The sequence below is a fragment of the Lacerta agilis genome, chromosome 5 (assembly GCF_009819535.1).
Source record: "Lacerta agilis isolate rLacAgi1 chromosome 5, rLacAgi1.pri, whole genome shotgun sequence".
NCBI lineage: Eukaryota > Metazoa > Chordata > Lepidosauria > Squamata > Lacertidae > Lacerta > Lacerta agilis.
In genome coordinates this window covers 10,997,505-11,023,850 of record NC_046316.1, presented here as the reverse complement: position 1 = coordinate 11,023,850, position 26,346 = coordinate 10,997,505, and the positions used below count along the sequence as shown (strand labels likewise).

At 40.2% G+C, this 26,346-nt stretch overlaps 1 protein-coding gene across 1 annotated transcript in view; it reads left to right on the top strand.

The window, feature by feature from the left end:
- ADK (adenosine kinase) overlaps positions 1-26,346 on the top strand; it is a 183,352-nt gene that overhangs the window by 89,128 nt on the left and 67,878 nt on the right. Inside the window, exon 7 of the mRNA XM_033148540.1 lies at positions 23,662-23,836. Within this exon, the coding sequence (XP_033004431.1) occupies positions 23,662-23,836 (175 nt within the window). The remainder of the gene's footprint in view (positions 1-23,661; positions 23,837-26,346) is intronic.

The following is a 26,346-nucleotide window of genomic DNA, read 5'->3' as shown; positions in this document are numbered from 1 at the left end:
TGTAACAGCGGCAGCGGGAGGTCCCATTAGCTAAAGTGGTGCTTCAGGTTAAGAACAGTTTCAGGTTAAGAACGGACCTCCGGAACGAATTAAGTACGTAACCAGAGGTACCACTGTACTGCCATCTCCCATTTTTCCAGTGGAATTTTTTGAAATCAATTCAGCTTCCAACATATTTAAAAACAAGATAAAACATCAAACATTAAAAAGCTTCCCTATACAGAACTGCCTTCAGGTGTCTTCTAAAGTTTACTTTTTGCAAGCATTACTCTGTGAAATCCTTGCCTTAGTACAGTAGTGCCCCGCAAGACGAAAATAATTCGTTCTATGAATTTTTTCGTATTGCGGTTTTTTCATCTAGCGAAGCGGCAATGACAGCTGCACTTTCGCTAAATGAAAAAAAAAAGACGAAAATTTTTCGTCTTGCGAGGCAGCCCCATAGACTTTTTCGTCTAGTGGGGCAGCCTTCCGCAAGACGAATGCCTTCGTCTAGCGAGTTTTTCGTCTAGCGAGGCATTCGTCTTGCAGGGCACCACTGTATTCATATCCTGGTTGCTTATTTTAAAAAAATCTAAGCCTGTCTTTACCCATTTGATGAAAATTACTAAGAAATTAGTCAGATTTGAATTTTCCATTCTTTTAGTCATTTTCTCTTGCTACTTCATAATTTGTTTCACATCCATGTTAAGTACAGTATAAATTAAAATCTCAGACAAAGTTTGTTACATCTGTCCATTCATTTCGATTTAAAACTCGGCTAAATAGCTTGGTGTTATTGATGTTTTTATAAATGAGGGAAATTCTTGCAGATAATATTGGGAAGATCTGTCTTTGTCAATGTTGCAGCTTCTATAAAGTTTAGGGTAATTGTTTCATCCACACATAATGGTAAATCATGGTTTAGCGCTAGATGAATGACCCCCCCCCCAAAAAAAAACCTGAGTGAAGCCTTGTACTTTCTTACCCCCACATCCCTTTTTCTTTCATGCAGCTGGGGGATTGACTTCACGAGAGTTTAATTTCATTTTCACCAGCTAACATTCCATTTGGACAAGGGATTCTAGTTTAAAACAAACTCTAGAGAATTTCTTAAGAAGCCAGCCTCAAACCATGGATTATGGTGATATTATCTTGTTAAACTAACCACACTTGCAACTAATTGCTTTGTTTCAAATGGTCCTTAGTGCATCAACCAGCAGATAAAAACTGGGTATCTGCCACAATGTACTGACATGCCTTTTTATGAAAAATGTAGGATGAAATTGTAAAATGAGATTTTGTGTGAATATGGGAATTTTAGCTCTTCAGAAGTTGACATTAGCGTTTGCTGTGGTGAATCAACACAAAAGCATTAATGACGTTAGAAGTGAATCCAAGTTTGGTGTAAAAGTAATCTAGCCAGGTTTAAACCAGACATATCTGCAGTGAATTTAATCTTGACATATTTGAGAAAAATTACATTTGTGTAGGAAATACATAATAGAGCTTTAATGCTCATCTGTATTCAGTAGAAACAAAGTCGGAGTCTCAAATAATTTTCTGAAAAACTGAATAGCAGACTAAGGTATACAGCCCTGCAATAATATTGTTTGACTAAAAGGTTCAGTTGAAATGGTTTTGTTCATTAGCATTAGATATTCATTGGAAAATAATGTCCCTTGGATACTTGTTTATGTTGGAATGAATAAAGCTAAGTGAATAGAAATCTGGGCAAAGCTTATTTGTGAATCACAAAATCACAGTTCTTAAATGATAGGACTGTGTACACATGCACTCAAATAACCTAAACAGACATCTTTACTTAACCCATTTCTCGCAAGCTTTTGACAATGCTGAAATGTTTGTTCAGCAGTGGATCCAATTTTCACAAAAGAAATGTAAATTGCTCTAAAATTATTATTTGAGGAACAATGAAACAACTGAGTCACATTTTGAAGCATACCTTTTAGTAATGTAATTGCTTTAAATCCATTAGTTTTCTTACTAAGCAATTCAAATTACCCTTAGTTCAAGGACATGCCTGAAAATACTCTATTATCCTTTTTGCATTTCTATGAAAGTAACAAGATCTGTATATCATCTTCCTGCGTGAAATACCAAGCTATTAGTTTTTGCACAAGTGTAAGCAAGTGCTTTTGAAGGTGAAATGAGTTGGTTTCCTACCACTTACAAACCACAAATAAACTGCAGGTGACAAAAATTCGCAATTATTGCTTTCAGTGGCTACCACAGTAAACTTAACTACAGTACTACCAAGTAACAAATTGATCAGATTTCTGATCTGCCTCATGAACTACCAGTACACATTATTTACCACCTTGAAGTTTTACAAATAAAAGCATTTTTTTGCATACATTTTAGTTTTATTTAGTAATTGCACTGCATTTTCACAACAAATATTTCTACACAATTATCTGCAATTTTGCTGACGTTTGGAATCCTTTTACTAGCTCATGCCACAGCAGAGTTGCAATTACCATTTTGGCTATTGCTTAAAATCTGTACTTCCTTGTATTCTGGCCTTTAAATTATCCTAAACATTACGCAATAACTCTGCGGTTGATTATATTGTGGAGATTATTTTACTATCAAATTCATCCATTGGTAGTTTCAGGTTCTTTATGAAGGATCTCCAAATCAGGCGTGCCATAAAAACGTTCTTTTCAGATGAGACATTAACTTCCATTCACTCTTCTTCATGATGCCTCTACCTCAACTTTCCCGTTTTTGCCTTTTGATATTTTAGTACTCATTGACAACAAGGCTCAAAAGTCTTTCTCAGAAACATTACTGAAAATTTACTGCACCACTGGTAGTGGCAATGGGCTCCAATGCAGGTCTGGTAGTTTATGGTTACTCTGAGGCACAACCAGCTAGTGTACAACTGAGGGAATGGTGGGGGCTGGGGGGGCACCATAAAACTGCAGGGGAAAGGGGCTAGCCCAAAGGCGCCATGAAATTATGGAACAAACTGGTATCCCTGAAATCCTCATGTTTGACAAAACCAGACCTGTGTGTCTGGTGCACAGTGCCCTTAAAGCAAGTGTTGTTTGACAGCTTTTCCAGGAAACAGTGTATTTCTACAGACCTGTCAGTTCTCTTCTCTCCCCCCCCCCCCATCTTATCTTTTAAGTTTACGGGCAGCTTTTAAAAGCATGGAGCAAGGTTAACCTCAGAAGTATTTCCTGTTGGAACATTAATCTAATTCCATGAAAATAGAGCTGGCTTTTTTTTTTATCTGTAAAACAGATAACGGGGTCTGGAAAAGCAGCCCATTGCTCTGGGTTATCATGATGAAGAAGTTTAGGTTGGACACCAAGCATTGATCAGTTTTCCCAGCAGAAGATTTCCCCCTTTCAGCTGAAAATGGTATTAATGGATTCCTTTGGTTCCTTCGGTTCTTAAACGCAACACGACCCAGTTCAGACCCATATGGTTTCTTTTGGAAGGCCATACTGTGGCAAGCTTCAAGCTGGTGTGCTTTCTGCTCCCCTTCCTTCATTGATAGCAAGTAGCGAAGTGTAAAGCTTCTGTTGGCAAAGATGACCCAAAGGCATTTGCTAGGTGTGAATATACTGTGGGAGCTCTCGGTTGAGCCTTTCGAGTCTCACTGTTTTCAACAGTGTTCTCTCAGAATGCTCTACTGCTGGTGTCATAGTAGAGTCCAAACAGAAGTAAAATCGCCATCCAAGGAACCACACAACTACCGGTAGGTCCATTTGCTCAAAAGGACTTTGAGCTTGAGCTGCTCTAAAACAGGGGAGGGTTGAACCTGTGGCCCTCCAGGTGTTATTCAGCCTCAGCCCTTCAACAACTGATGGCCTCTGATAATGGAAAAGAAGAGAAAGAAAGGGGGAGGAAGAGGAGGGCATATGTGCACCACTTCATTGTTTAGAAAATCTCAAAGCAGTGCACAGATAATTAAAAAAAATACATAATAAATGAAACAAAACATGAACTATAAAATCCAAAGAGTGCAGCATACATACCGGTAGTAATCAGCCTGTGCCAGGTCAACATAATGTATTGCTAACTTCATTTCTCATAGTCTTGCATTGAATCTTGCAGCTTCAAACCTTTGGAATCCCCCCCCCCCTTTTAAGGGCTAGAACAATTTTGTAGGTAAGAATAGTATTCTTTTCACATTGTCCAGTTGATATTTGGGCTCCTTATTCTTGACCCAGGAACTGAAACCTTCCTTCTGGGCAGCAGATTTCAGATGAATCCGAATAAAGCCAAGTTACTGTGGTGTGTGAGTGCGGGTGTGTCGTCTCCATGTTCAGAAATGCTGGTTGAAATCCAAAGAGCTACTTGGGGCTATGTGCCCCAAGTCAGGTTTTTGACTTCTTTTCTTTGAACAGCTGACCTCCAGTTTATTATCAGACATTGATTTCGAGTCTTGCTCCATTTTCAGAGTTCTTTGCCATGCGGCACAGGGACAGTTGTTGAAAACACAAAAGTTCAAAGCCCCCTCTAGCTAGTTCTTTGGATCTTGGCCAATATTTCTGTGAGAATTAGCAACAGGGGATAGATAATGGTGGCATCATATCCTGCTGGGGATCTTCCTGCTGGTTGCTGTTGGCGTACAGAATACCAAGGACCATTGATCTGGCTCAGCATGGCAATTCCTATTTTCTTTCTCTGAATTGTGTGCTGTTCGCGTATTAACTGTGCCAATATCCCATTCTTCTATGGAAAAAGCGTGGCTGTAACACACTTACCCATTCATCTTTCCTAAAGACTGTGTTTTGATTGCGGCCGTTGTGAAACTGGAGTCTGTAATCCTTTGCTGCAATAAAGTCCCGCTCCACTTTTGCAATTCTTTGATTGGGGAGCAGCTTTCGTATGGCGTGTGCATTTGAAAAAAGATTGAGTTTAGCCAATTGTTCAGTAAATCAGTCTGTCCTTGTTTTCAGGCAAAACTTTCCATGACCCAGGCCTGTTTTCAGTCTGTCCGTTAACCCATGGGAAGAATGGTCTGCTAATAGGTGCAGGTAAAATGTTGGTGTATTTGGGTGCAGGTTGCTTTGGGATATGCCGACGCGGGGAATTCAAAAGCTATTTCCCCACTAAGCAGGGGTGCAGAGACTGAATGTGATCCTCCAACCCTCGCTATCCACCTCCCAAGACTCCCCTCATCAACCCTGCTCTATGCCCTTTTCAAGTGTGTTTACCTGGTTTGAATGTGCTGTTGATAATGCCTCTTGCTTTCACAGATGGGTATGTGTGTTTGTGCGCACACAGAAATGTCTGACTTTTGTGAGGCTTGAATGAAGGCAGTTGTACAATGATAAAAGTCACATCCATTGGTCTGCTGCTGTTCAACATCTTTATAAACAACTTGGAAGAAAGAATTGAGGGGTTGCTCATGAAAATTGCTGAGGACGCCAAACTGGGAAGGGCTGCTAATGCCACAGAAGACAGAATTGGGATTCAATATTACCTTAACAGATTGGTGAACTGGACCCAAACTAACAAAATACAATTCAATAGGGACAAATGTCAGGCTCTACACTTAGGCAGGAAGAACCAGCTGCACAAATATAAAATATGGGACATCTGGCTTGCCAGTAGTACATGTGAAAAGGATCTAGGGGTCTTGTTGGACCACAGGCTTAACATAAGTCAACGGTGTGATGCAACAGCAAAACAAAACAAAAAACCAAATTAATGCCATTCTAGGCTGCATCAACAAAGGGATAGTGTCCAGATCAAGGGAAGTAATAGTATCACTCTATTCTGCCTTGGTCATACCACACCTGGAATACACCTGGAAATGGGTATGTTGACCTGGAAAAGAGGAGACTGAGAGATATGATTGCCATCTTCAAATATCTGAAGGGCTATCACATGGAAGATGGAGCAAGCTTTTTCTCCTTCTCCAGAGAGGGTAGGACTCAAACCAATAGATTCAAGTCTAAATTCAGATTCTGACCTAAACATCAGGAAGAACTTTCTGACATAAGAGCCGTTCAACAGTGGAATGGACTCCCTCAGGAGGCTGTGGACTCTTCATTGGATGTTTTTAAGCAGCGGTTGGATGGTCATCTGTCATGGATGCTTTAGTTGAGATTCCTGCATTTCAAGGGGTTGGACTAGATGACCCTCAGGGTCTCTTCCAACTTTATAATTCTGTGATTCTACCCCTGGAAGGATGCCCATGAAGGAATGCAGACCTCTGCTGAAACAGGTTTCTATCCCCTGCACTTAAGCTTGCGGCTTCGCATGATTCTAACCAGCTTTGAACTGATTTTAAAGGAAGAACATGTATTTATTATTATTATTATTATTATTATTATTATTATTATTATTATTAATATTATTAAGTTTCTGTGACATTTTACATGCTCAGAACATGTTTAGATTGACTCAACAGTTTCTACACAGGATTCCTAGCATGCCTAACTGCACACATGGTGACTGGCAGACACATTTAAATGTGGCCCCATCCATGGGTAAAGCTTGGCCTGTGCATGTTTACATACACACAGGTATTATGTTCAGTGCCACTTTTAAAATCAGGCCTTAAGTCACAGTTTGGTGTCATCCGTTTTGTTCTTGATATTCAATTTAAGTCTTACCCAATAGTGCCTGGAAGTTTGGTGGCAGCCCCATTTTGTAAGCAATATGCCCAGAAATGTTCAAATTAAAACCCTGTAATATAATCTGAATATGTATATATTTTATATCTTTGAAACAAACGATGAGCATAACACATGTACAGCTAATTGACAATGCACAAATCCTTGAAATGCTTCCAAGCAGATAGCAAATTCATTGTAAAACAAAGATGCATTTGAGTGGAAGTAAGAATGTACATCTCATCTCCTTGACGACCATTCTAATTACCTCAGCTTGGTTGATCAATATTTGATCTTTTCCCCACAATGCAAACGTATCACTTTAGCTCTGTCACTTTCTTTCTCTCTTTTTTGCTTTTTGGTAATTTGCAGCCAAGTGAGGTCCATTGTATTTGCTCTTTCTGGCTTTGGTCCAAGTTTCCTCTTGCTGGTATAATGCAGTTCATTGATGTGAGTGTGATCTCCTGGGTGAATTTATCCACAAATTTAAGGCAATTAAAAGCCTTTATAAAGCATTTCATCTAATGTAATTATCATAGTTCAATAATTCTGCTTTTAAAAATTGCTTCTATCATTTTATGATCTTTCCCTCGCACCCTCTGGTTTTATAAAACCTTTTCAGAAGGTAAGGGTGGTAACAGCATCTGCTGTTCTGTGTCAAAGATGTTACAAGTTGCAAATGTTTTATTAAACTACTTCTGGGGGCGGGGGGATGAGAGGTGATGAAAAGTACATATGAAGAGTTTGAAACAGGATTGTTGAAGTAGCAAAGACATCACATGCATGGATAGCTCAGTTGGTTAGAGCCTAGTGCTGATCATGCCAAGGCTGCAGTTTCATTCCCCATATGGGACAGCAGCATATTCCTGCATTGCAGGGGGTTGAACTAGATCAGGGGTCAGCAAGGCTTATCTTGCCTGGGCCAGATCGCTCCTGCAGAGATCCCTCCATGGGCTGGATCGCGTGTGCACGCACGATTTCCGGCTGTCAGGGGTGCGTGCCGGAGTCAGGCCCTGGGACCAACAGGGCTTTGCAGGACTAGGGCCTATTTGGCTTGTTCTAGAGAGGCAGGGCGTGGCTGCACAGGTGAGGCTGCTTGATAACTCACTGCACCTGGTGGCAGGAGCCGGCAGGGATATAAGGCAAGTTTTTCCCCTCAGCTCTTTGCCACAGCAACGCATTCCCTGCCTCACTGCGTGCCTCCTTGTTCTTTGGTTGTGACTTCGTACCTTGCCTCTTGGACTGCGACTTTGTGCCTTGACCCTCGGACTGAGACGTGTACCTCGTGCTTCCCGTCCCCCGGACCCTCTTCCCTACCAACTTGCCTCTGGTCCTGACGTTCTTGCTGCCAGCCCGGACCATGACACTGGCGTCTGCGCGTGCAGAGACGTGATTTCCAGCACCACGGAAGTGAGTCCCCACACTGCACTGGTCTGGTTTAGCGCAGCGCACGAGCGGGCAGCTCGGTTTGGGAGCAGCTCGTGGGCTGGTCAAAAGACCCCTGCCTGCCGCCTCCGGCCCATGGGCCTTAGGTTGGTGACCCCTGAACTAGATGGTCCTCAGGGTCCCTTCCAACACTACAGTTCTATGATGAAACCAGCAATGGTTACGCAAAACCAGAAGACTCCATAATACATCTTTTTAGTAACAAGTGACAATGGGTGTTAAGTTTTTTTAAAAAGTTATTGGGGCTGTAAATGGGCTGTACGCACCAAGATTAAGCCAGTGAGGGAAATTATTGGCACAACGGCATGCTTAGATCCCAGTAAAGAGGGTTTCCCTCTCACTTTTCTTTCTTACCATTGCTGAAGCAAGTTTGGCATTCTCGCTGCTACCTACAGGTGAAAATAAGAATTGTCTGTTAAATGCTTCGGTATGTTTTAACCTCCATAAATGGGTTTGCTGCCTTGCCCTTGAATTACTCTCCTGGGTATGTTCTTCACAAGTATGAGTCAAAAGAGGTGCTGGACAAATTGTTTCTTCTTTTACCTGGGAGAGGCAGGTGGCATGGATATTCTCTACATACCAACATTATTTGACCAGAGCTTGAAGGCCATATAATGTTTCCCTCTGTGTGTTTGTGTGTTTGCCTTTCCTCTTTCCTTTTAGGAACAAAACTTTTTAAAACATGTCCTGGGATTAGATCATCTTATATGTAATAATCCTGTTGCACCTCAGCTATATATTAAGATGATCTATTTTACCCTCCAAAATAAATGTGTTTTGTCAAGATAAGCAGCTTCATTTCAGACTGTGTACAACACAGATGGCCTTACTTTCATTCACCTCCAAATAGTTTGCTAATTTCGAGTCAGATTGAAATGTTAAGTAGTAAATAATGTTATCCCATGGACAGAGATAACTTGATGCAGTTTTCATTAAAAGTTGCATATGGTATCTGTTAGTAATTGGAACTTTTGCAGTTGAATTATTGTGCAGATTAGCCATAGCACTGAGGGTTCTCAACTTTAAAGGCCAGTTCTGTTTTGAATCTCTCAAATTCCTCCTAGTTTTGTAAGGTAGTCTGTAATCTTATCCAGAACATTTATAATACCACAGTGCCAAGACAAGAGTAGATCCAAACCATTGCTTTGACATGTGTGTGTTTAGGTTTATTTTCTAATTAGATAAACACCCTTTTGCTTTAACTTTGTGACCATATATTTCAACTTTCTTCACAAAGCAAAGAATGCAGAGTCAAAACTGAAGGAGATTTATATTATTAAACCTAGCAGTTGGCACCTCAATCCCCCTAAGGCAAAATTTACATGCACTTTTGAAGCACTTTTTAAAACGTTTGATAGTTTAGGTGGCTTTCAGCTTTATTTGAGAAATCTTTCCAAAATTATGCAGTTACCCCAGTAAAGAAATTCAATGTGGGCTCGTCCACACAAGAATTTAATGTGGTTTTGAAGCTTCTTGTATCTCAGGTTTTTTTTGATGGCACCCTCACAAACTGGCAACCATATTTCACCCATAATTAATTCAGATTTTCCCAAACCACATCTAATAAGGGAACGGAAAATAAATTTTAAAAATCCCATGATACCCAACTGTGGCCATACTGAGATGACATTGTGGGAGGGTTTTTAAAAAACATACGTGGTGAGATTTCTTTGGATGCTCTATTATCACACCACCTAAATCCATTTGTTGCTTGTCTGAGCACAAGCTAGCCATTTTGCTTCCATCGGCCAAATGGAAAATGATGTGTTGTGCCTCTTTCCACCGGTTGTTGCTAAAGGCTTGTTAGTGATATGTACATCCTTTTATTTTTAAAACAGTAGCTTTGTACAAAACTGTTCTTATACAATACAAAATAGCTGTGTTAGAAATAAAAATCAAATTGACCCTCCAGGGATAAACTGGAATCACACAATCACTCATTCTCCAAAGCCCTCCCTCTAATAGCTTATTCTCTCTTGGCCTGGTTTATGTAAAATGTGTCATTTATTTTATTTGTAGGGCATGAGCTTTGTGCAAATCTGATCATATTTACGACAGAGTGCAACAGAACCTATGCACCTGCCATGCTCATTTAGCTTATTTCAGCCACTCCCTCCTTTCTTCATAATAGCTGCGTGTTTACAGTGACCTCAGTAAGGATGTGTTTTGCAGAAGAAACATAATAAATCCCATACTGAAAGGTGCCAAATCATTGAATCGTAGAATTGTAGACTTAGAAGAGACCATGAGGGTCATCTAATCCAGCCCTCTGCAATACAGGAATCTCAGGTAAAGCTTCCATGATGGTTGAGTGAGTGTTGATCTCTACAAATGCATAGGAGCTCTTTGACCCATCCCAGTTGCAACTCCAGTGCATACTTGCCACATTCTTTGATTTTGTAGTCCACTTGATTGCAGCCTATTCTTCTGTCATTCACCTGCTTGTCTCATAGAGTTAAAATAGATAATTATTTTTATTATTTTTTAGATTTGTATACTGCCCTCTACCCGTAGATCTCAAGGCGGTTCACAACATAAATTCACAAAATACAAAATAATAATAAGAACAAAAAGAAACCGATAATCCACCCTCCCCAAAGATTGAGGGACATTGCAAGACAAGAGGACACTGCTCTTGTGAAACCTGGGATGTTTTTTGGGGACCAGATATTTCAGATTTCACCAGCCCCTTATCTGGCGGAAATCCACTACATGGAGTACCGTAGGCTTTTCACAGCTGCCAGGTTAAATGAGCTGGAATTGGCGGTTTTGTTGGGAAGGTACAGGGGAGTCCCATATGCCCAGAGATTTTGTCCCTGTGCCTTGGGAGTGGTTGAGTCAACTTAACATATTCTTCTGATCTGGCCATTTTATGTAGACCTTAGACAAAAATTTATAGCTCCACTGCTATCCCAACCTAGTCCTGTAGACAAGAGAAAAACAGGTCTTGTTTTTGCTGAATAACTTTACTGGACCAACAGCATCCTTGGTGGCCAAATTCCTTTTTTTGGCCCTTAAGCGCCGTAAGGTTAAAATTGACAGCATTGACATGGGTCTAAATGTATAATCTACTTTTATTGTTGGCTTAAGTGTCATGTTCCTTTAGATGCTTAGTCGTTTTAATTTTTGTATGGATAAATCCTTGTTTTCTGACTGACGGTCAAATAAAATTTTGATGATGAATAAAAGCACACATTCTACTAAAGTAAAAACACGCTGATTCCCGAACCGTCTACGGGCCAGATTGAGAAGGCGATTGGGCCGCATCCGGCCCATGGGCCTTAGGTTGCCTACCCCTGGACTAGACCTTGTGAAAAATGAGCACAATATTTTAGCTGCAGTTCATTCATTTCCAGCTTTGTATTCTTGTCTAAAAAAAGCATGCCTAGACATTCAATTGTTGCACCCATAACATAGGTTTAAGGTGCCCTTTAGGCTCCTAGCTTTCATATCTCAGTTTCTAACACTGCCTTAATTTATGATTTTTCTTCTTTTCATTAAGGGATGGGGACACTTAGATTACAGCATTCCGCATTATGTCATTGGATTAGCGAAGCATCAGGATGGAGCATAAACAATAGCATCTGGTTTCCTTTGTGCTTCAGAGAATGCAGACACACATCTGAGATCTCCACATCCTCTGTGTGCTTTTGATGCAGTTCCCATCCTGAAAAGCCATGCTGTGATTTCAATTAGTGCAGATGTACACCCAGCCACCTTAACAGGCTCAGCAAAATAATTGTTTTGTTTCAGCACTTGAATGTCTAGATCTGGTTAGTGTTACCAAAAAAAAGTGGGAGTGGGGGTAAATATCACACCTATGGTATTAAGCCTGTGCTTCGATTGCTTTTTTTAAAAAAATGTCTTGGACACAAGTAATAACCTAATAGGGAATAGCTTGATTTCATACACAGGAACTGCAGGATTACTTCTACATTTTACTGGTCCCCTGTAACACAAAAAAACCCTATAAATGCCCAATGGAAAAACAGCAGAAAATGAGAACTGCAGCAGGCCTTTTGAGATCAAATTTATGGCACAGAACACTCTCTTAAGGTTGTGTTTAAAAGGCAAAGAAAGCAGATAATTAAATTTGCTGGGTTTTACCAACTTAAAAGGCCTTTAAAAAACAACTTTTATTACGTATATTTATTATTTCTCCAGAAAACTATTATGCATATAAGTAAGATTTTCAGCAAGGGAAAACTGAAATTTATAGTCTTCATTAAAATGGGGTTGTAGGAGAAATGCAATAATTTAATTAATTTCACACTTCTTGAGTACTTTTAGTATATATGTTTGTTATTCAGGATTAATTGTACTTTTGTGATGTAATTATGAATTTATGTTGAGAAATGTGGGTGCAATCTGGAACCCTACAATCTGTTGAAGCATTGCCATTGATGAGATGCAGTGAGATGCAGATTGGTGCCTGTGTTTGGTATCTTGCAGGCTTTCCTGTTCACCAGAATACACTCTTCATTTGGTATTATTTACTGTGTTTTGGCACTGTGTTCTAAATAGCCATCTTTGCCAGCAACCCATGGTTGAAATGGTGCTCATTATCCACAGGCTCATTCAGTAAAAATGACTGCAGCTTGTAGGTAGGCTAGTGGCTGATATTAATAACTGTCAAGAAAAAAATGCCACTAGTGTGAATTTTTTTAAAAAAAGTACAGCTTCTTTTGAATGCAAAGCTGCACAAGATGAGCCAGTATTCTTTGTCTACATACACCTATCTTTAGGTGCCAGGCAAAAAAATAATTCATTTTTCATCTGACATTTTGCTTTTAGTTTTTTAAAAACAGAATTGTCCTTTAGATTTTTTTATATGCTATTTTAATGTATGTAGGTGGTTGTTTAAAATATTGTAAGTTGCTCATGCATTATTATTTTTTAATGTTTCTTCCTCAAGAGAGATGGGTAGGGAGCTCTGGGCCCTCTGTGGTCTGCAGCTGGTGGAAGAGAGGCTCTGAAAAGGAATGCAATAGCTCAGCTTATTTGTTTCCTATTTGTGATTGGACAGTCAGTCTTCAGACGGTAAGAAAGAATTATGCACGCTTCCTCCTCCTTTCTTGGTTTTCGGCAAGGGATGAGGAAATATGGAAGTACTGGTAAATTGTGCCTGCTGCACTCGCCCTTGCTAAGAATCTGGCCTAGGTTGCACGTCTGTTTTGCTGTAGTGAATCTTGAAGATTTAGGACCTTGGCATTAGAGTGCAGAGTTGGCTCGAGGCATCTGAATGTTGGTTGGTAGCTCAGCTTATCATCTGTGTGAAGTTGGTGTCGAAGGAGTAGCACTCCTTCAGCCTCAGCAGGTCTCAGTGTGAAACCACTACGGAATTTGCATTGGGATTACATCCAGAGTAAAAAAGAAAGAAAGAAAGAAAGGCACTGATATAAAGAGGGCTGTCCTGTTTAGGGACGTCACTTGCAGGCAATGGACAAAGGCCACCATCACTATAGAAACTCCCATGGGAATCAAACTAACCTCAAAGCACATGATATACATGTGACCCTATAGGGAACATCCCAGTCCAACTGTTAAAATGGTTCCCAGGAAGTCCTCCTGTGCAAGCCACATTGCAGTTATTAAGAACTCTGCAAGAGTGCTAGTATATTATTATTTGGCTTTCACTGATTTCAGTGCAGTTTGGCCAGAGAGTGATTAAATCTTACTAAGATGTTAAAAGGGCAAATCATAGCTGCCTTATCAGGCTTTTTCAAAATTTAATTCCTTTCTCCATTAAGAGTTAAGGCATAAAATTTGCCTTTATTCCTTATCCTTCTATAAGTAAAGGGAAATGGAAGTTTTGCCTCAAATTAAGACACTAACGCCAAACAAAGTCTCCTATTGCGTTGCATTTGTATAGATTTGGATTGATATTTGATAAGGACAGAGCATCTAATAATGGAGATTTAAAAAAAAAAACTTGAACTTGTCTTTTGCTTTATCTTGTATTAAAATGTTTAACATAGACTAGATAACTGTTCCCTGTTCAAGAATTAGCAAGTTTCATACTCGAACAAAAGTAGACAGCATGCGCAAAATCCACTGTAACAAAATGTATGAACAGTAAGATATGAAAACTGTTGATTATGTTGTCTGTGGTGACATACAAACAAAGTGATAACTGTTCGCATCTGTAAAGGTTGAAGAATGGCAGTGTCAGACTGCATGAAGATTAGCGTAAGAATTTGACATCTTTGGTGAAAATTTATAATTACATATGACACTCTTAGTGGAGATTGGAGGGAGGGTGGCATTTCCTGAAGAATCTTTGTTTTAAAGTCATGTCAATTCCAACAGTTTAACCATTGCACAACAACAGCATTTTGCTTCCTGTAGAATTATAGGTGGGGGGTTATGGAATCTGCCAAGCTGCAGCAGGAGTATGTTTTGGGTGGCAAAATTTCTAGGGAAATCCTGTCCCCAGCCATCTCTGCCACTTTAGCGTCTCTTACATTCCACACCACAGCTTCTAGAACCATTCCAGTCTCAGCTGCCCTGTTTGATTATCTCTTTGGGAAGTGAGATGAGGGAATGCAACCTTGTTGGTTCTGCTTGCCTCTCTGCAATTTTTGCCCCTTTTGGCCATAGTGTTCTCCTGGAGTGACTCATGAAGGTGGGAATTGCAGGTACTGTGTTTCAGTGGTTCTGCTCCTACCTGCAAAGTAGTTCTAGCAGACTGTTGGCCAGCTCCATGGCTTTGGGGCTGTGGGGTTCCACAAGGGTTCATTCAGTCTCTTGTGTCATTTAACACCTACAAGAAACCATTGGAAGCTGTCATCCAGGGATTTGGAGCATGGTGTCTTCAGTATGCTGATGACACACAGATCTCAATTTCCATTCCATTGGAATCAAGAGAGGCTGTGAAAGAGTTGAGACAGGTGTCTGGATGCAGTGGTGGACAAGATGGGGGCCAATAAATGGAAAGATGGAAGTGTGGTGAGTGAGTGGTTCCCATATCCAGCAGTTAGGTGTATGACCTGTTCTGGGAGGAGTTAGGAAGATGTTGGTAGTATGGGAGTACTCTTGGATTCCCACTTATCACTAGAGTATCAAGTGGCTTCTGTGGCTTGGATTCCTAATGCCCAGTTTAGGCATAATTCTGATTAGCTGATTCATCAGCTACAGATGTTTCTGGACTAGGATAGTCTGGTGTTAGTTGCCCGTGCTCTGATAGCTCTCATGTGGAATACTGTAATGCATTTTATGTGGGGCTGCCATTTAAGTCAGTCTGGAGGCTACATTCAATGCTGAGTGCAGCTGCTGGCTTGGTAAGTGGGGCAGCCTGACAGGAGCAGGTGTCACTGGACTTAAAGCTTGGCATTGACAATATCAGCTGTCTCGAACCCTATGATGAGCAGGTGAGACCTAGTTGGTGGTGGTGCTGCTGGAGGCTGCTTGGTTGGCCTTGATTCATGGCAGGGCCTTTTCAGTGGTGGTTCTGCATAGAATGCTGTCCATAGCGAGGTGCATCTGGCTCCATCATTATTACCTTACAAGAGTACAGTAATAGGAAAACATTCCTGTTTGCCCTGTTTGTTAGATAAGGGTCTTTTCACAGTCATGGTCACTTTATTTTGTATATTTCTTCTCAGTGTTTGTTAAACTCACAGGGGACACAACAGAGCATGAGAAAGCACCAAACAAAAATATAAATGCATCTATTGTGTTATCTATAGTATATCTGTATAGAAGATAAATCAAAACAGTTTAATAATAGCTACATAATTTTAAAAGCCTTAATAGCAAATCCATTCATATTTCAGACATATTGAAGTACAGGTGAAACTCGAAAAATTAGAAACTAATATATGAGATAGACTTGTGACATGCAAAACGAGATATGTCAAGCCTTTATTTGTTATAATTGTGATGATTTTGTTGTACAGCTGATGAGAACCCCAAATTAACAATTTCAACTTGGGGGTTTTCATCCGCTGTGCACCATAATCATCACAATTATAACAAATAAAGGCTTGACATATCTCACTTTGCATGTCATGGGTCTATCTCATACAGTGGTGCCCCGCTAGACGAATGCCTCGCTAGACGAAAAACTCGCTAGACGAAGGCATTCGTCTAGCGGAAGGCTGCCCCGCAAGACAAATTTGTCTATGGGGCTGCCTCGCAAGACAAATTTTTTTTCGTCTAGCGAAAACCGCGGTTTGCATTGCCACTTCGCTAGACGAAAAAACCGCTAGACGAAAATATTCGCAGAACGAATTATTTTCGTATAGCGGGGCACCACTGTATATTAAACTCCAGTAGCTAATGAAAACAATTGCTTACATAAATGGACTTTTCCACAATAATTCTAAATTTTCGAGTTTCACCTATATGTGGTATGAGATCTCAAGTGTTCCCATTTTCATGCTTTGATTCCAATATGTATTTGCAATAGTGATTCCATAATCTGCAGAAATCTGGCAAAGCATGAGGATTGGTTTCAGACATAACAGGAAACCATCATTTCCTGCTACATGAATGAGCTGCAATGAGCTTTTGGATCCCTACCTGTACTCCCTTCTTTTTCTCTTTTGTGTGACTGAGGAGGAGCTCAGAAACATCTGTTTCCAGTTTTAAACATGATGTCCAGACACAGGGAATTATAGGTTGTTTAAACTATAGTTAGTAAGAACAAGCTTGGACGAAACCATGGTTTGATTTTCTGATTCATTCTCAAATTAGCTCCCTAATGTCTTTGGTGCAGAGACACCTTTACTTGTGTTTTCAGAAGGGGGGGGCATGATTTGGCCAGCATTGGAGGGAGTCTCTGGTTGGGACTCCCCACCCACTATAATTCAAGCATTACAACTTATGAAATGGTAGATGTTGCATCATGAAAATTAAAAATTCAACAATCTAATATTTGAGGAATCTATCATTATAGTTATTATTTGATTGCAATAATTATTTTATAGTAGATGCTTCTACAGTCATTATTTAGAGTGATTAGAGACTGTGTGTTTATTATAAATGCCATAACTTTGCAGGATGGTGATTGTAGACCTCTTAACACAAGCCTTCTGAAGTTCTCAACATCGCCTGTCCCCCAACTCAACCAGGGCGACTATTTGGTAATAGGGTTGACCCAAATCTGCCTCTCGATGCAGACACTGAAAGCCAGAACATGACCAAGACCTCAAGCTGGAATCACTATAAACCCCAAGGCGGCACTACCTGCCTGATCATCAGGTCTGCGGTGGTGCTACATTAAAAGCCCAGCTGGATAAAGCTGGGATAAAGCAACTCTTCCCAGCTCATCCACCCAAGTCAGATCTAGTACCCAGTCTTGGATTATGCCCATCTTCCCCCCCCCCCCGACATGCAGCAGCACTTGTCAGACTTCCTGACTTGTTGACATTACAACCAGAGTCCCCCCACTGCTCAGCTTAAAGAAGGACTAGGAGAGGAGTCAGTCCTTCAATCCCCATATGGGACAGCTGCATATTCCTGCATTGCAGGGGGTCGGACCCGATGATCCTCAGGGTCCCTTCCAACTCTACAGTTCTATGATTCCATCTGATCCCTCTTTCCCTTACCTGTCCAATTCAGCTTCAGTTGCTTTATCTTCCTCTGCCCATAAGAATCTCAGAAGTGACTCCTGTCCAGTATGCCAGCCTACTGAAACACTAAAACCAAATCATTGCTTTAAAAAAAAAAAGCAATTGCTATGAGAAATGAGGGGGGGGGGCAAGGTCACTTTTTAAAACTAACCCCCTTAAATCACTTTCTTGTAACTTTTTGGCCTTCTGAGCTGCTTTCGGTGAATTTCTGTTTAGTGTAAAGTATATTTAACTCTTGTTTTCCTTGCACACACCAGTTGCAATCTTAAAGTAATCATTCATTATTTCCTAAAGAGTAATCTTGATAGTGTGTGCACAGAGATAATTACACATGTTATCTCAAACGCTGATCGCTTTCATGCTGTAACAGCAGCACAAAACACGGAAAAATATTAGTCAAAACCATTGTCACCCTCTTCAGAATAAATTTCAAGAGCCCCAAAGAGAGAGCATATTATCTCGCTATAATAAAGATCGCATCATGAGAAAAGTAGTCTTATCAAAAGAGGGAAATCGGAAGCATCCTTCTGTGTTGTTCGGATGGGAATAAGGGGGAGTGGATGTGAATGAGAACTGCATCCCTGTAGTCTCTTCCTGGGCTGTTCAAGGAAGATCCACAGTCACTGCATTTCCCCACCCACCACCGGCCCCAATATATGTCTCTTTGTATTGTGCAGGAATTGCTCTCGGCGAAGGCTGGGCATTATTGGAAGGGGTTGCAAAGGATTTCTTTTTTTTACTAGGAGAACTGACTGCTTTGGAGGGTCTCAGGTTTTTTGTCTGCCTTGCCATACTGGGATCTTTTGATCCTGAGATCCTTTGGCGAAGGGTGGGATATAAATCTAATAATAAAAAATGATAAATTTGGTATGGTGTTCAGATACAGTACCATTATCAAGCATTTCCTTAACAGGTTTGGACTTAGGCAGATATTGGAGGGTGGGGATCACATAGATATTGGTTCAACAACCCAGTGTTGGGATCATAACACTTCAGTTCAGACTGCAGGTAAGCGTTCATGTGATTTACAGTAATGCCTCTCCGTGAAAAATACTAAATATTCCTAGCATAAACTAGCATGGAAATACCTCCCCTCGTCTCTAGTTTTCTGCGTGAAGCAAAATTATTGTGTAGGGAGAAGCTTTCAACTATGCTAGTCCTCACCTGCAATCTAACGTAGTATGGGCAGATATGGGTTTGCCATCTCAGTGAGAGGTAGGCCAAAGTATATTCAGGAAGCAATGTTCTCAGGACTCCTATAGGCTGTGTGGAGCTTCTTGTAAATATGGCGAAGGGTTGTGTAGTGTTCCTCTGGACATCCTCAGGGCAACGAAGTCTGATTTCACACGGCGGGAATATTTTTAGCCTGTGCTTCTTTACTGTAAGATAATACTTACACTGATAGCAATAATTATGTGCTTTCAAGGCTGGATTAACCAGTAATAAGAGCAAGCTGGGGATGATGAAAATCCAAATTAACCTCTGTTAGGAACAATTCCTTTTTCAGCCGGTAACCTAGCAACTAAAATAAACAGAGAGAGAGAGAGAGAGAGAGAGAGAGAGAGAGAGAGGGCCCTTTTTGACATACGGTATAATGTTCCCAACCTGCTAAATCTTGTCCCAGCCTGTTAAACACAGGTTCAGATCCCTCAGGTCAACCTACCTTAGAGGGAGGGTTGTTCTGATTTTTATTTTATTTTAAAAGGAAATGCTTGTGTATTCACTTCCCTGAGTTGCTTTGAAGAAGGCAGGATATAATGAAAGGCGATGTTCACAAAGAGGGTCAAGTTGTAATAGCAGTGTTGAAGACAGTATTCTTCTGTAGACCGTTGGCTGGAAACTGCAGGAGGGGAAGGAACTGTTATACTGAGATCCTGCTTGCGTGCTTCCCATAGGGACCACTGTGGGAACAGGATCCTGGACTTGGTGGGCTACTGGCCTCATGCAGCAGGCTCTTATTCTTCTTTGTTTATAATTTTTATTAAATTTTCTATTTTACAATGTAAAATATTCATTAAACAATCTTAAAATGTCTTCTCTTTCCATGGTTCAATTTGCATATCATAAATCCCTGCATATTTTACATAAACTAAACCATTCAGTATTCCATTAATACATCCATCAAAACTTGTTTACACTGTTGAATTATCTTATGTTTTCAAGTGTACACAGTTTCCCCTCATATATTCAATAAACATTTTCCAGTCTTCTTTAAACGTATGTTCTTCTTGTTCTCTTAATCTTTTTAAAAGTATTTTTATTAAATATTTTCTTGATTTACAAAGGTATGTACAATGTCTCTCTCATATTTTTTCCATATAACATTTTTACAAATCTGTTTCGTTTGTTGAGAATTAGGAAGAAAAGGGGGAGATACGTTAGGTCTTCAAGCTGCGCATATCCCATCAGTTTAAGTTGCCATTCTTCTTTAGTTGGGACCTCACTCGTTTTCCATTGGGAGCTAACAAAACACGGGCCGCAGTGATGGCATACATTAATAGCCTTTTTTGACACCTGGTAATTTCCAACCATTGAGTGTATGTTGAAGCCATTGCCTGGGCTGTGACCATAGAATTTAATTAGAAATGGATGTGCATCTCTAAAGCATCATTTTAGGCATGTATAAGATGAAAATTGATGCTCCTAATGTTCGCTGCTGTATCTCGAGAACTTGCAGCGCAGCTGTTGTAATGATAAATACCAATGTGGCAACAATTAAGAGTTTGCTTTAGCATTAATGAAACTGTTCCAGCCTTAAGCAGCCCTCTCCTTTTGACATGTTGGCACTTATTTAAAAGAAAATGTCAGGGTCAATATAAGCACACCATACTGACAGTTCAGCTTTTTTTACTTTAGTACAGAAAAGTGTTTGAAATTCAGCTTTCATCAAAAACGGGAAACACTGCCTGCTTGAAATAAACAATAGCTAAAACCTTCGTCATTTTCCACTTATGAAGCCATGCTTCCATTAAAATAAACAATGCAAACTGCAGCAAGCCAAAATCATTACTCAGAGAAATTTTTGCTTTCGTGCCATCCGTACTCTGTCCAATTTAAAACAACTGCATTCTGGAAAAAATCAGTGAAAATCAAAGAATCAACCTACAATTTCTTTTTGCTGAAAGTACTAGATAAAATCTGGTTTTAAAATGTAATAAACATGAAGAATCCTGGCTGCATCTACATTGCTGTTCAAGGGAATTTCCTATTACAGCACCACTCAGAGTCCCCCACCCTGGTTGCCCGTGACTTTGATGTTTTGAAGCGAGGGTTCATGATAAATTTCTGATGTGACCCTGAGCTTCGTTAACTTTAACCTTTAAGGGTACTAAGTGGTGTTTCATTTTGGTAATGGGACACTTGAAAGTGGTTCTTTTAAGCACAGTGTGTTTAAATCCACAGGAGGAGGAAGCAATGTTTAAGCATGGCTGTGGATGCTTGTGTCCCAGGCTATCTCCGCCAAGTCATTGCATTTTACTTTTCTCAAAGTTCGTTTAGCTTCTAAAGCAGAGGTTCCCAAACTATTTGGCCTACCACCCCCTTTCAGAAACAAAAATGCTGAGTGCCCCACACCCCACGGAAATCTATATTCTTTAAGTGAACAAGCAGAAAGATGCAGTGACAAATTTGTGTTTTTTTATGCATCTATATTTGTTTACAACCCTTGCATTTTGTGTGTTTATTTGGAAATAAATAAATACAACTATGTTACATCGGTAAGCATCATTGCACAACAGATGAAACGTGTACAGTTTTTCAAAAATTTTATTCAACACCCCCCAATTGCACCCCTGGATCCTTCCAGCACCCCACCCCCAAGGCGGCCATATCACCACTTGGAAACACTGTTCTAAAGGTTAACAATAATTGGGTAGAGAAAAATAGAAGTGCTCCCAACCTCAGCCAAAGAGCTTTTTTAAAAAACATCACTGAGTACAGCCATGATTTCTGATTTTGCCACTAGCAGTGACTTCCAGACCCTAATGAGAGAAATCAAGTGATAACAATATCAACTCTCTTCAAAACTAAATGCTCATCTATCCAATATGTCACACTCAAGGAAACTTCTGTCATTGTTGCATCAGCCATGTGGTTAGTATGCAGCTGCAAAACTGGAAGGTTTTGAAATAGGTTGTATCATAATTTAAGATTATGTAGTTAGATCGTGCCATAATTTAAGATTCTATAGTTTTTCAGCAGGAGTGGGGCGGTTGCTCCTGAGAACTTATTGTAGACAAACACATTCCAAATTGTTTTGCTGAATTCTTCCATCCCATTGAGGAGAAAATCTGCAGGTGTCAATAATGAATAAATATTTTCCAGATTTTCCAGTGGTGAGGTCTGAATTGCGATGACAGAATGTGGTTTTGTTATGATTAAATAATACAAACTTTATTTGTATACAGTTATTCCCATTTTGTTCCCATTTGGGAAAGATTTCCACTTTTTAAAGTAATTCTTCTTGCTTTTTACAGTTTCTTACACTTACAAAATATTATGAATCCTATAGACTTGCTCAATGTCTGCTAATGGGTGGCGTACAGTCTAGCTGAGCTTTTTATACTGTAACTATCCTTTTCAACTTACTCCTTCCCCATGCTGCTGGAATCTAAAATATATTTTTTTTTTTGTTGCATTACCCAAATTTCTAAAATTAGTTAAAAAAATAAAAGACCTGTTACTTGTGTGTTCATCTAAATTATTTAAGGCATCACTTAGTTCTCATTATTTTCTATCCCGGTTGCAATCTTGTGGCTCGAAGGTGTTGTAGCACCTGTGGGCCTGGAAAGCTGGCTAATTATATGTTTAGTAGCACATTTTGAAGAGCAGTATTTGGCACACTCAGCCTTAATCATCGTACGTTCAGGATGATATGTGCTGAGGTTGCCTGATAGCTTCTTATGTTTTGTGTTTTCTTAATGTAACAATTCTTTCACAACTCTCTCTCTCTCTCTGTAATATAGTACAAGCTTCCATAGATTTATGCTCCATAATCAGTAGTTTATAATAAATTAAGCCAACTCAGGCTGTGCCATTTTTTCTTTTAGAAGAGGGGTGAGGCACTCGGCTTTTAAAATGTTGCTTGCATGCATTATGTAAATGTTGTCCATAATTATACAGTCATCAAAGGTGGCCGTAATTATACGAACATCCAAATTCAACACACAAGCTTGCAAGTGCCAACATAACTTACCAGGTATTACATGCGAAATGTAACCATGCTGTAAATAATTCACAGCAGCTTGTAATTATTTTATATAAGGAAGGCTTGAAGCAACTTAGGCAGAAGCTGCATGCGCAAATCAAGCAGACAAAAGTTTAAATGCTATGTGATACCTCTTGTGACCAAGAAACCTTTTGGGATTTTTCTGGGTTTTTTTACTCTGCTTCTTGGGCAAAACAAGCCCCCTGAGACACTCCCCCCCCCTTTTTAGACTGCAATCCTGTACATGCTTCTTTGGGTATAAGTCTCACTGAAACTCAGTGAGAATTATGGCTGAGTAGGCGTGTGCAGGATTGTGTTAATAGCTTTTCAGCTTGAGTTTTGCGCTTGGACGTTAAGTTATAGAAATTGTTTCCCCTTTATTTTGTATCAGGAAAAGTAAAGTGTTTTATTTCTTTTGTTTATGCTGCCTTTTCAGGAAGTGAAAGTAAGAAATGAATAATAAAAACAGTATTCCCCCTCCCCCAATTTAAAATAAACAACGTGGCTGTTGCTTAAAGAGAACACAACCCCAACTCACAAGATGTGACCAAAGCAGGATCAAAACTTCTGGCTTCTTTAGGCATATTGTTCTGTAATTTCTTCCGTAATTGGCCTTGGTTGCCCTTTGCAGGGAATGGGGACAGGGAGAGAAAGTGACCTCACTCCTACTTCTTGATCTTTCGTCAACTTTTGATACCATTGACCATGGTATCCTCGTGGACTGGCACCAGGAAATGGGAATTTGGGGGTACTGTGGGATCTTATTTCTGTGTGTGTTTCTTTCCCCCTCCACAACAGAAATACCCATTTTTAAAAACCATTTGAATAGCAATTTATTCTGCATTTGCTGCAGGGTTTCTTTTTGACAGTATCGCCAGAATCTATACTTAAAGTGGCATCTCAGGCTTCTGCAAACAACAAGATCTTCACTCTGAACCTTTCTGCACCATTTATTAGCCAGTTCTACAAGGAGCCCATGATGAAAGTTCTGCCTTACGTGACGTCCTGTTTGGGAATGAGCGGTGAGTGTTTCTGGCCTATAGCTGCATATAATGTTAGAACATCACTCTGATTTCTGCTCTTTATTAATATATATGTTTGGATGTAACTTTTGTTACGACGTGCAAGATCTAGAATCTCCAGTGTAAAAGTGACTGTAATTCAGTCTTGCAAATAGCTGGTTGCTTGGTATGAGTAGGAATTGTGTCCAGGCAACTGAACATGGACTCTTTCTATAGAAGTTGATTGTTGCTTTTCTTATAGGTTCGAAATTACTACCATCTATATATACGTTGCCAGGCAAGTTAGCCTGCCTAGCCCCCTTTTTGCTGTTAACTTTGTGGGGATATTTGTGGGCCGCCACCACAGTACCTGTGTGACCTACCCATTGCAGATCTGTTACCTGCTTAGCCTTTCTTCTGCAAGTGTAGTTTTGATTCTGCGGATTGCTTTCAGTCCACATAATATATTCACTGGCCACTTGCACATATCAGAGTCACACATATCAGAGTCACTGTGAATTAGCACTGTCCTAGTGCACACTGCTGAATAACTCCTTTTTCACTAACACGAGGAGCAACAAACCACAAGCCTTGGCTTAACGTGACATGCAAACCTGCACACGTTTTATTTTTCTCTAAACAAACCATGATATTAACCCAAGGTTCGTTTTTGACTTGGCAATTGTTGCTTGTTTGGGAGAAACAAACCATAAACAATGCTTTGCACGTTATGCTAGTTTGTTGCTCCTGGATTGGTGAAGGGAGAAGCACAGTGGGAAAGATTAGCTGTGCCTAGTTCACAGAATGCTCCTTTGGGGGGGGGGGAGAAATATGCTAGCTAAGGTTTGAGATGCAGAGAAATTACAGTTCAAAGCAGCAGACTGAATTTTTTTGTCATTTATAACCTGAAAGCAATTAACAAACTAGTTTTAAATACCACATTTTAATTTTGAATACCCAACTACATCTGAATGATATTGATGATTTATTCAGATATAAATGTCCATATCTTCTGAGCTGCACGGGTGCTTTTGAAACCCACTTCAGCAGCTCAGTGGAGTAGATCAGTTAGAACATTTGAACTGATGCCTTGATCACTTCTTTGCAATTTTAGCTCATTGATATTTATTAACTAGGCTTCACATAATAAATTTAAACGTGGGCTATTTGGTATAAAAGTAATTATTGCTGCTATCCAATTATGGCTATTCAGTGCTCATTATGCAGCAATACATGACTGGCAACCTTGATTATTGTCATTTCTTTTAATTATTAAATTTAGTTTTCTGATAGTGTCATTTTGCAAATGGTTCTTAGCCTAATACCTTCCAAGCCTACTGTAATAACTAGATAATTAACCTGCCAGGATTTAAGCACACTCAACTTTGCCTTGGGATGCTTAACAGTCAAATAAAGTCAATTATCTCCTGATGGTAACAGCTTTGTCACAAGTTGCTGCTTAATTCATCTGCAAAACTACTCACCTTCAATAGACATTTTGCAACCCAAGCTAACTTTCAGTACTAATCAGAGCTATTTAAGTTGTCAGAGGACATAAACTTTAAATATTATGTCCAAACGGCGTGTGCTTGATGAGCAAAATGTTACTGCCTTCGTAAGCAGAAAGGAGTATGAGTATCAGAAGGTGGATTGTTGCGAACATGGTAGAAGTCTTGGGTGTCCAACTCATGGTAGCCAAGGGGTTGTAGTATGTCTAGACCAGGGCGGCCCAACTTTTCATACAAGTGGCTGCAAGAGTACTTTGGCACCGAACTGCAGGCCACACACTGCCTTGTCGAGTACTGGTGGGAAAGTTGCCAGGGACTGCCAAAGCTGGGAAAGTGCTAACTAGGCTTTGGGAAGAGGCAGCAGGAGGACTTCAGGACCTGTCAAAGCCCTCATGCCTCCTTCCCAAACCCAGCGCCTCCTTACTTGGTTTGGAAAGGCAGCATGAGGGCTGCAGGGTGGAGTGGGGGTGTCAAATGTTGCCGAGGACTGCCAAAAACGGCCTTGAGGGCTGCATGATGAAACCTCCCTGGCTCGACAGAAGCTGAAAAGCCTGCAGTGGCATAGTCTGGCCTATATTTCTGCCAGCCTTTTCGCTCATTTTATTAAAGGCAAAACTACTGCTTGACAAGGGGGTTGTTGGACGTGAACTTTGTGAAGTGAAGGCAACCAGCTTGGATGTTTCTTTTGAAAGGATAAAGTCGTGGTGGATAATTCTATCCGTGGTTATTTGCCATGAAGTCAAACTGCAGACTGTATTGGTTTTAGTTTGTAGAACAACCTTTTTTCTTGTGACTACGGGAGGTAAGAATTCTTGCTTGTTCTACCTCACACTGTTGTTTTGGGGCTGGTCCCTGTCCCCATGCTGTACCAAAAAGACCAGTAAGGCTGGAGGAGGGTGATAAACCCAGTGGTTTCCTTTGTGGAGTTGTTAGCTATGCACTGACACCTTTTCTGTCATTGCTCCCCGTGGACTGCTCTCCCCAAAGAGGTCCAGTTGGTGCAGAAAGTACATTTTTTTGGCACCAGGT